This window comes from Gossypium raimondii, chromosome 5 (genome assembly GCF_025698545.1).
Source record: "Gossypium raimondii isolate GPD5lz chromosome 5, ASM2569854v1, whole genome shotgun sequence".
NCBI classification, from domain to species: domain Eukaryota; kingdom Viridiplantae; phylum Streptophyta; class Magnoliopsida; order Malvales; family Malvaceae; genus Gossypium; species Gossypium raimondii.
The window spans coordinates 12,046,398-12,057,070 of record NC_068569.1 but is presented as its reverse complement, the minus strand read 5'-3'; the positions used below and the strand labels follow the sequence as shown (position 1 = coordinate 12,057,070).

Genomic DNA, 10,673 nt, shown 5'->3' with positions numbered 1-10,673 from the left:
TTAGTACAATTTAATCAATATAAATGCATTTTAAATTAAAAATATATATTATTCTATAAATTAAAAATGTATAAAATAATGGGTAACACATGTGACATTAAAGGCTAATACTTATAAACAAGCAAACCCTATTTGTCATGAGAGTTTAAAATTAAAAGGTTGAAAGTGGCACCACCAGTTCATAGTATCTATTTTTTATATGAGTATATTACATTTAAAGTCACTAAATTATTAATAAGTTTATTTTTTGGTCACTTAACTTTAAAAATTTATAAAGTGGTCATTGAATTATTCAAAAATTTCATTTAAGTCATTGAACAATTCAAAAGTTTTTATTTAAGTCACTAGGTTGTTAAATTTTCCTTTTATAAAGTTCGGCTAATGAGCTTTAAGCAACAATTCGATGGTCAATATGGTGGATGAATACACATCGACGAGTAGAAGGACATACTTAAGATCCAAATCAATCTGACAGTCAGTGTGAGAGATCGGAGAAGAAACCTGTTTGGCTTTTAGTTTGCAAAATCGTGAGGTTTAAAGTAGTTTCATGGAAAAAAAAATTAAATATAGAATATAGGAGAAAAAAAGAGAGCTTTTGATTGATGTAGGCCAAGCAAATGGAGAAAGTCATATAATAATGATTTTAACAAAATCTTTTAAATAATTTAATGGCTACTGTATAACATTTTAAAATTGAATGATTAAAATATAAATTTACTAATAATTTAATGTGTATTTTATATCGACTACGGAGAATTCTGTTGACACAAAATTTTAGACAACTGGAGAAAGAAAAGAAAAAGGAAAATCTTTCCAGGAATATAACAAATTCTAACGTTGATCGTGTTTTAATTTAGGGCCTTCTTTTTTGAATATTCTTTGGGGCCTCTTAAGTGTTTAAAAGTGGGATTAACTTCTTTGAATAATATTAATTGATAACTCAAATCAATGGGATCATTTTGATTTCAAAACACAACTAAAACCAAACATATTTTAAATTTCAAATTCAATCTTTCTAGAAGGTTTTAATTAATAAATGGATCGTCACATCCCGGTCCTGGGAAACATTTATAACCATTCATCTTTCTCGCCATATAATTTAGCCATATCTCCTTTTCTATTTTGTTTTCTTTTCTTTTTTTTTAGAAATAATTTAACACCGTTACCATAAAGTGAAGTAAATAAAAGAAAAAACACTTTTAACCATTTTAAATGTTAATTTATGTACATATTGGAAAAAAATTTATTTGAGAATCTAAGTTGATATTTTAAAATTTATCGATTTACTTTATATTTTGAGAGGAGTGAAAATACGATTTATAGGGCGCGTTTTTATTTAATTATTTTTTTTACGGTTAGAAATTAAAATTTTGTATAAATCTTTTTCAGCATTAAAACATAAATTAACCCCATTTTAAACTTGTAAAGTATAAATTTATGATATAGTAATAACTTTAATTCCTCATTTCTTTTAATTTTGGGGGTTATCGCTTGACCTGATCATGGCTAGATCGGAGTAATACAAAATGTTAAGCCCGTTTTCTAGGCGTAGGTATGGCTCAATCCTAAAAATGGGCTTAGAATTTTGTTCAAGTCTAGCCTAAATAAAAAATGTTGAGCTTGACTTGACCCGCCCGTTTTATGTTTTTTATATATATAAAAAAAATTTTAAAAATAATACATTAAATACACTAAAAACATTAGAATAAATGTTTCTGAACAAATTGAATATACATTAAAAAACTATTTATACTTAAATAACACTAGGATAATTATAATACAATAAACAAATATATTTAAAATAGTAATAATATAATAGCAAAATGGCAGTAAAATGTCAAAATGGCAGCAAACCATGGCAAAATAGTAGCAAACAAGAATGAAAAAAATATTTAGGCAATTTTAAATTGGGCCTAGGAAAAAACTTACTCGAGGTTTGACTCATTTAGAAGAAGAGTATTGTTTTTTGTCCAAGCCTATTTTTATACCTATATTTTTACTTAAATCCATCCACTTTTCAAGCAGACCTTCGGATCTGGACAAATGACCTAACTCATGATAAGTCTAATTATAATATAGGTTTTGCAATGGAATATTTAGTTATATATCTGCTAAAATTAATATATTAGCCAATGTTATTCCATGTCACTTGTCATTTTGTTTTATTAAAATAAATACAAATTCAAATGAAGAAGATAAATTTTGAATTTTTATGTTGCAGTCTAAATTTCATGTCCATAGTAGTTAATATCATTTAAGTCAAATCGTAACTTTTGATTAAAATTTGAGGGCAGTTCAAACATTTTGTTGTATTTTGACCCATTTGGATTAATATAAAATTTTGATATTTTAAATTAAAATTATCTTTTATGATTGAGAGTGAGGATAAGATAGTGGGATGTCTCATTCTTGTAACCTACTTTATTAAAAACTAAAAATAAATATGAAAAATATTTAAAAATAATAATAAATCCAAAAATAGTACTCGGCAACACATTTCTGTCGGGAGCGAAAACGATATGGGCACGAGTATAACATGGATTACTTATGCATAAAATACTTTTATCGTGTTAAAAAAGGTAATTTCAAACTCAGAATTATTGTCATTTTTGCCTAAAATGCCAAATTATATTCATGCAAATAAAGAAGATAGTGATCAAATGACACCATTATTATTATCATTATAATGCAAACACATAACTCTATTATTGGAGTAAGCTGTCTTAAATTATTGCAATGGTTTTATGAATTTTGTATGCAGGTGCAGGATTGTCCTTTGTAATTGTAGTAATTATTGTGACCAATTAATATTTTAAGGACCTTTACAACTTTAAAATACAATTTTTTGTTTATTTGATAAAACACCAACCAATTTTCATTTATTAATTTAAGGGAAAAAAAAGAAGAAATTATCCAAACCCTCCATCAATGTGTATGTACATAAAAATACCTCACATCAAAGAATCATAGCCACAAACAAGGTTTGACGGTCCCAGCCTTGAAGGACGTGAGAAGCAGCAAAGGACAATAATCACAGAGAGCTACCAAGTTCACCGGAAAAGAAGGCGAGAGAACTTTGGAGGGCTTTTTGGTCAATTAAGAGAGAGATTGGGATAACGCGAGCACCTCCGAGATAAGGAGACGCGGCAGCCGTCTTTGGGACTGATGGTCGGGCAATACATGATTTCATCACAGCCCTCGGTTCGGTGTCGCTTGAAATCGAGCACCGTGACGAACATGGCAATGAAAAGCACCAGATGATTCAAGGCGTACCTTTGGCCCACGCACTGGTGGGGCCCAGCACCGAATGCCAGGTAGTTTCGTTTGAAAATCACCTCCTCTTGCCTATCCTCCGAGAATCGCTCCGGTTCGAACCGGTCCGCCTCCGTGAACCCTTGGAAGGATGATTCGTAAACCGAGGGGAACACGATCGTGCCCTTGGGAATTGTGTATGACTCGGTCAACGGGAAATCCTTCATTGCAATGTGTGGTACTAGCGTCGCCGGGGGCCGATATCTTATAACCTCACGCGCCACTGCTTGAGTGTACTTCATTTCCCTCAGTTGCTCTGCGCTTATTAAAGTATCCGACTCCGGCGACCAAATCCTTGATACTTCCTCCCGAACTCTACGGAGAACATCGGGATGAGAGTCGAGGAGGGTCACCGCCCAGAGGAGCGACGAAGTGGAGGCGTCTTGAGCGGCGAAGAGAAAATCAAAGAGGTAACTGCCGATTTCTACGTCGCTAGAGCGAGGTGGCGCCGTTTTGGACTCCGCTATTTCTCTAACAGTTTCTTGCATCCAAAAATCGATTAAACAAGAAGGCTCGTCTCCTTCAGACATCCTCTTTTTACTTTGAGTAGCACAATCACCAAGGGTTTCGACTAATTGCTCAACGGCCAGCCTGGCGTTTCGAAACGCAAAACCGGGGAGATCAAACGGGAGCTTCATTAAACCTGTATTGAATAGATTATAATCGTCTCTAAACTTGTCCCGAGCTTCATGAGACAAATACCTGCCCACAAAAACAGTTTGAGAGGTTTCGAGATTCATGTCGCGAGCTAAAAGGCGGAGAGAAATCGGCTTCCCCGGCGATTCCGAGGAAAGACGCTCCCATGACTTTAAGTGTTGGAGAATGATAATCTGTTGCAATGCAGTATAGGTAGAGAGAGCCCTAGGAGTGAAGTTAGGAGCGATTTGACGGCGAAGATCTTTGTGATCTTGTCCGAACATATAAATCATGTTATGTTCACCGAAAAGCTTTTTACCGAAAGGGTGTCCCACAAGTAAAAAAGCATCGGGTCGGACGTTGGCGAAGATATAGTGGGAAAGTTCGGTGCTTCGGATAAAGACAATGAAGCAACCAATGATATAATTAACAGAAAATCCAAGAGAAGTAGCCAAATCAGCTTGAACTTCCCAGAACTTTGTGGGTTTTGTGACTAATGAAATGGCGTTGCCCAAGAAAGGCAAGACGATGTTGGGGCCAGGGACATTTCGCTTTTTGCGCAAGTAAGAGATCTGTTCCAGGAAAAGGATAAGAAACAAAAAGGTGACAAAAAATGGAGCAAGAGGGAAAAGAAAAGAAAAACAAGCGACCATTTTCTTCTGGGCGTGCAGAGGAAATTGGGAATGGCAGAAAGAAATTAAATAGAGGGAATGGATGGTCAAAGCAGAGGGGAAGGTGTTGAGATTTCAATGTCAAAATTTGTCATCTTTTTTTTTTTTTTGGCTATTTTACCTAAATAGCCCAAAAAAATATTTGTATTTACAAAAATACAAAAATATTATATCAACATCTAATGACGAAAGAGTTTGGCATCCATTGGAATGATTGAGGTCAGCAGAGTCCTTTTCGAAATAAATAGCTGGAAATCAAGTCGATCTCCGCCTTGACTTTTCAACTTGTACAGAGCAATGAAAAACCTGATACAACTCCATGAAATTGTAGCCCACAGCTTCTAGAGTATAAAGAATTCCACAAGTCCACGCAATATAAAATTATTTTAATATTATCAAATGAAAACTTTGACCTGCGTTATCGAGTTTAAATAATAATTTTTAAAATATATAATTTTTTAAAAAAAATCTCTTCATATATTCTAATTATATTTGTTATTTTTTTATAAATAGTGTAGGTCTAAAAAGAATCTTTTGAATAGATTAAATTATTGTTTTTAATATGTTACTATTATGTTATATGAAATATTACAAGGTGTTTTTCGTGGTAGACGCTGCAAATTTCGAATTAATTATAATATATATATGTTGCAAGCTAAAATTATCATGGTTAAAATTGCTTTAATCGTTTCGGAATTTAAAATTATTTTTGCGTTTCTTTGTTACGCCTATGTGATCAGACCTGTTCATGGGCCGGGCCGGGCCGGACCTGTAAAAATTTTTGGCCCGATTCTTAGGCCTGGCCCGAAATATAGGCCTAAAATTTTACCTAGGTCCGGCCCGAGAAAAAAATAATAAGCCCGAGCTCGGCTTGGCCCGGCCCGATTTTTAATAAACACAAAAAATATTTTAAAAATAAAAAATAAAAAAAATATTTTTAAAGTATTTTAAAATTTAAAAATAAAAATAAAAATATATTTAATATATTCGGGCCGGGCCGGGCCGGGTTTGGGCCAAAAAAGTTGAGCCCGAGCCCGGCCTATTTTTTAAACGGGCCTCGTTTTTTTGTCCAAGTCCATATTTCGGGTTTATATTTTTACCCGAACCCTCCATATTTCGGGCGGGCCGTCGGGTCGAGCTGGGCCGCCCGGCCCATGGACAGGTCTAGATCAAACCGCCAACAGGTTGGCAATAAGGATTCTGGTCTTTTCAAAGTTGATTAGCAAAATCCAGGTACAGACAAAACTTTTAATTAATTTTTGATTTAATATTTAAACTAGTACATATCCTTCTTTGGGTGGAGAAAACTATAGTGGAAATAAAAATATTCTTGTTTTCTCTTCAAGAAAAATGCGCATTCAAATTTTAAATTGGATTTATACATCAACCAATCAATATCATATTCATGCCAACTCAACCAATGAATTCAGCCATACATTTAGCTAATTAATTAATTATGGTAAGATTGGAGGGCAGATGGCAAAAACAAAACCATGTTTTCTTTTATTATTTCTAAGATTTGCCACAATATTTTTAATTTCACTAAACAAATTGATTTAATAAGAAATTTTATCTAAATAAAAATTTTGATTCTATTTTAAAAATTTTATTAAATGAATTTATATAATAATAAAATAAATTTTATATTAAACTACTTTATATTTGTTAGATAAAAAATTGTTTAAATTATTATGTTTCCTTAACTAAAAGATATATTACTTTGTTTGAAAAGTAAAAAGAAAAAAGTAACTCCATATTTAATATATAAGATTTTATAAATAATTCATCTAAAGTATTATAATTGTATTGATTATATATTATTTATGAAGTCAATTTATTGACTAATAAAAAGGAGTGAAGAGTTTAATTTACATTTTCTCAGTTTTGTACAAATAATTAATTTAATAATGATTAAATTATTTTTATTAGTATTATATTTGAATGATTAAAATAATTTAATTATGTCAATTAGTTATTATTTTAAATAATGTTGCTTTATGAAGTAATTGAATATAAATGTAATTATGTCAATTGTATTAACTAATAATATTAATTAGTTTAATTAAGTTATTGAATATAATTATTAATTTTAATACTTATATTAATATAAATGTAATTGAAATATATTTGGTTGCATCTAATTTTATAATAAACGAAGGAAATTTTAAAGTGAAAAAGTAATTATAGAAAAAGCAAAAAGCTATAAATAGCGAGGAGAGCAAGTCAAATTGAGCGATAAATAGTGTGAAAAGTGTCCTTTTCCCTTCCTTCGATGGCACTTGTGTCTGTCTTGTCGAAAAGTCCCAACAGGAAACTGGCCATCAACCAAACTGAGAAAAGCTTCGAGATGTTAGTGTCATTGCTAACATCACCAATTACTTGCAATTTTGTTGAAGTGTTTTTTTTAAAATATTTTTTAGGAATTTAATTTATCTTCAAGTAGAATTACTATACATAGTGGTAAAGATAGATTTTAAGTTCGATTTAGTTGATGGGTTTATTATTATAGATTGGGAAGGGAATGCAAGTAATGACGATGTGAGGCTAAGAGGCAGTGAATAGTACATTGGGTTCCCCTCCATTATAAAAAATTAAAATTTCATTTGCCCATTAAGAATATATGTTTTATGTTATTGACTATTTCTTAAAATAAAAAAAAAAATGGAAAGGGAGATATGGCCAAATTATACTGTAACAAAGATGAGGACTTGTATAAATTATTTAAGGCATTATGTCATTTATGAGGTGAGGTCAACTATCCCCAGGATCTAGATGTAACGAAAAAAGTAAAAAAAATTATTTTTTTTAGTGTTGGTCTCGGAATGGCCTGCACCACCTTTAACAAATTTTTTTTTTTACTATTTTCATATACTGATAGCTTCATCTAACATGAAAAAAGTAAATTTTTTTTAAAAAAGGTGGTGCCGGCCATTGCCAAGCCACCACCAAAAAAAGATTTTTTTTACTTTTTCTCGTATTCTGGTACCGGTAATTGACAGACCAAAACTCAAATTTTTTTTGGTGTACAAGGGTGCCGGCCATTGACAGGCCAGCATCCAAAATTTTTTTTTCCTTTTTGTATATCAGTATTATAAAATCTTAAAAAAAATACACTAGTTTCGGCCATTGACAGGCCAAAATAAAAAAAATTTATTTTTTTAAGTCTAACACAATTATTAGGCAATCATGGGTCCAAAAAAAATACATTAGTTTCGGCCATTTATAGGCCACAACCTGATTTTACTGTTCATTTCAGGTTCTTTTCGTTTTTGTTTTTAAACCAAGATTATTTTTGTAAATAAAATATTTTTTGGGCTATTTGGGTAAAATAGCCTCTCTTTTTCTTTTGACCCTAGCACCCACGAAAGTTGTGCGCTATCGATGGCAGACTAATCTTCTTCTTTGACTCGTGCATTTTGCAGATGGCAGACTAAACAGTGTGTTAATGGTATTGGCGAATGGTGAATGTAAGATTAAAATAAATTCAATAAAAAAACGTAATAATAAAACAATAAAATATATTTTACTTAATTTAAGAAAAAAGTGAGATAATTAAAAAGAAAATGATTAAATTATTCTTTATTAATGTTTATAAACAAGCAAATCCTATTTATGAAGCAAAAGATTGAAAGTGGCACCACCGGTTTATAATATCTATTTTCCTTTTATATTAACTTTGGATGGAGAATTAAGATTTCCTTTTATATTAACATTGGTCATTGACAGGTCAGAACTAAAAAAATCATTTTTTAAACTCTGATACAATTATCAGGCAATCATGGGTCCAAAATACGAGTTGGTTCCGGCCATTGACAGGCCATAATCCTATTTTACTGTTCATATCAGGTTATTTTGGTGATTATTTTTAAACTTGGGTTGTTTTTGTAAATATAATATTTTTTTAGACTATTTAAGTAAAACAGCCTAAAAAACTCAAATAAAATACTGATTCAATGGGACCAGCTTGATTTCCAAATATTTGATCAAAATTAAAATCAAAGATGTTCTAAATTTTAAAATTAATGTCTAGCCACCATAAATATATTGAACAAGTTTTTAATTATTGAGAGTGATGATGATCTAGTTTAACAAATAGATCGTCACATCCAAATCCTGGGGATAGTTGACCTCACCTCAATTATTGAGTAAGGTGTCTTGAATTATTGCGATGGTCATATAACCAAGTTTATGAATTTTGTATCCAGGATTATCCTTTGTAATTATAGCAACCAAATAGTATTTTAAGGCCAACCTGGACAATAACCTTTACACGATTCAGTATGAATGAATATATCTAATATTTAGAATGCCCAAAAAAGAAAAGAACCATTTTATCTATTATTAATTTTTATTAAAAAATCTATCATTTCAATTTTATTATGGATTATGAAACCTACATTCTTTTTATTGAAATTTTTATCATTTCAATTTTATTATAGATTATTAAACGTGTTTAACAAAATTATTCAAAACATTAACTTTTAGTTAGTTTAATCTTTTCAATGTCTTCATTTTACATTAAAAGTATTAAGAAAGTCCTTACATTTAGAGGTAGATTGCGTTTTGACTCCTCTATTGAAAAAATGGATAAATAAATTCTTATACATTTCAAAACATGCAACTTAACCCCTACTTTAAATTTGGTCTGTTAAATGATAATGTGGAACGTTATTTTAAATGATTAATTACTAATTTGATCTCTTTACTATAGCTAAAATATCATTTTGATTTTTTAAAATTATTAACAATAATTCTAAAAAATTAAAATAAATCTTAAAATAAATATAAATTGTTAAAAGATATATTTAAAATAATGTTAATTTTAAAAAATAAATTTTCAAAATATATATGTAAAACAATCTAAAATCTTACAAAAAAATCTTAATTTTTTTTATCAAATTATCCAATCAAAAGTAGAAACCATGACCTTTTTGCAAAACTTTTTTTCCCTGTTTTACCAAACCCAGAAAAATAAAAAAAAAATATTTCCATGCTTGATTGAAGCTACAAATAAATAAAAACTTAATTTAAGAAAAAAAAATCAACTAAAAGTTTTGATTACTCACTTTCAAGTTTCTCATGCTTTCGTTAATGCTTAGTTTCATCTTCATCGTTCATGCTTCCAACTAAAACGTACATGAAAATTTATTTAATGTTTACTTTCTTCTACTTTGGCGAATACTCATTTTCACATCTCTTGGTGGTATGTAATCACTGTTATAAAATTTTGATTACTCATTTTTGCATCCCATAAGCTATTATAAACATTCCCATTTGAAGATTTTATTGTTTAATACCCTAAGAAGCTTTAATCTTTAAGTTACTAAGTTTAACAATTTCTAGATTTTGAATTTTAATATAAATTTTAGGTTATTAATAAGAACTCCGTGGGTTTTGAAATTTTAGAATTAGTGTTTCAATTTATGAGAAGAAATAAAAGTAAAAATAAAATTTTAATTTAAAATAAAACCCTAAAGCCATCAAGTCATCTCTAGAGATGAAAAAGTAGTAAAGCAGCTCATTGTCTTCATTTTCTTCTTTATTGCTAAATATGTTGTTTATTGTAAATGTGTTGTTTTTTGGTTTGATTGTATTTCAATGGTAATAAAACCATGGTTTTATTTAAATAAATGCTTTTAGAATTGCATTGGAGAGCATTTTCAACAAATAAGGTTAGTGTCTCATTGCATTAGATAGTTTTCATCAAATCGAGAATTTTATTGAAGATGAAAATATCTCCTATTATTGAAAGTGAGCTCAATTTTTCAGAAAAAAAATCATGATTCACCAAAAAGAATTTATTTGAATGTAACATTTTACTTTAATAAATCTGGGTTTGATTTTGTTTTAACATGATTTTAATATTTTAATTATATTTAAGATTTTTATTTTTAAAATTATTGGTAAGAAATTTTAAAAAATTAAAATGCCTTTCAGCTATAATTCAAAGACTAAATTAGTAATTAATCATTTAAAATAACATTCCACACCATCATTTAAGAGATAAAATTTAGTGGAAAGACTAATTTACATGCTTGAAATATATTAAGATTA

At 29.8% G+C, this 10,673-nt stretch overlaps 1 protein-coding gene across 1 annotated transcript; it reads right to left on the bottom strand.

Moving 5' to 3' along the window:
• Nucleotides 1-2,829: 2,829 nt before the first annotated feature.
• LOC105769297 (cytochrome P450 710A1-like) lies at nt 2,830-4,654 on the bottom strand. The gene has a single exon (XM_012589833.2). It carries the CDS (start codon nt 4,599-4,601, stop codon nt 3,093-3,095), a length of 1,509 nt encoding a protein of 502 aa, XP_012445287.1. The 5' UTR covers nt 4,602-4,654; the 3' UTR covers nt 2,830-3,092.
• Nucleotides 4,655-10,673: the final 6,019 nt, after the last annotated feature.

Excerpts from the sequence above, each read along its gene's own strand:
- LOC105769297 (XM_012589833.2), bottom strand. The coding sequence starts at position 4,601 with ATGGTCGCTTGTTTTTCTTTTCTTTTCCCTCTTGCTCCATTTTTTGTC.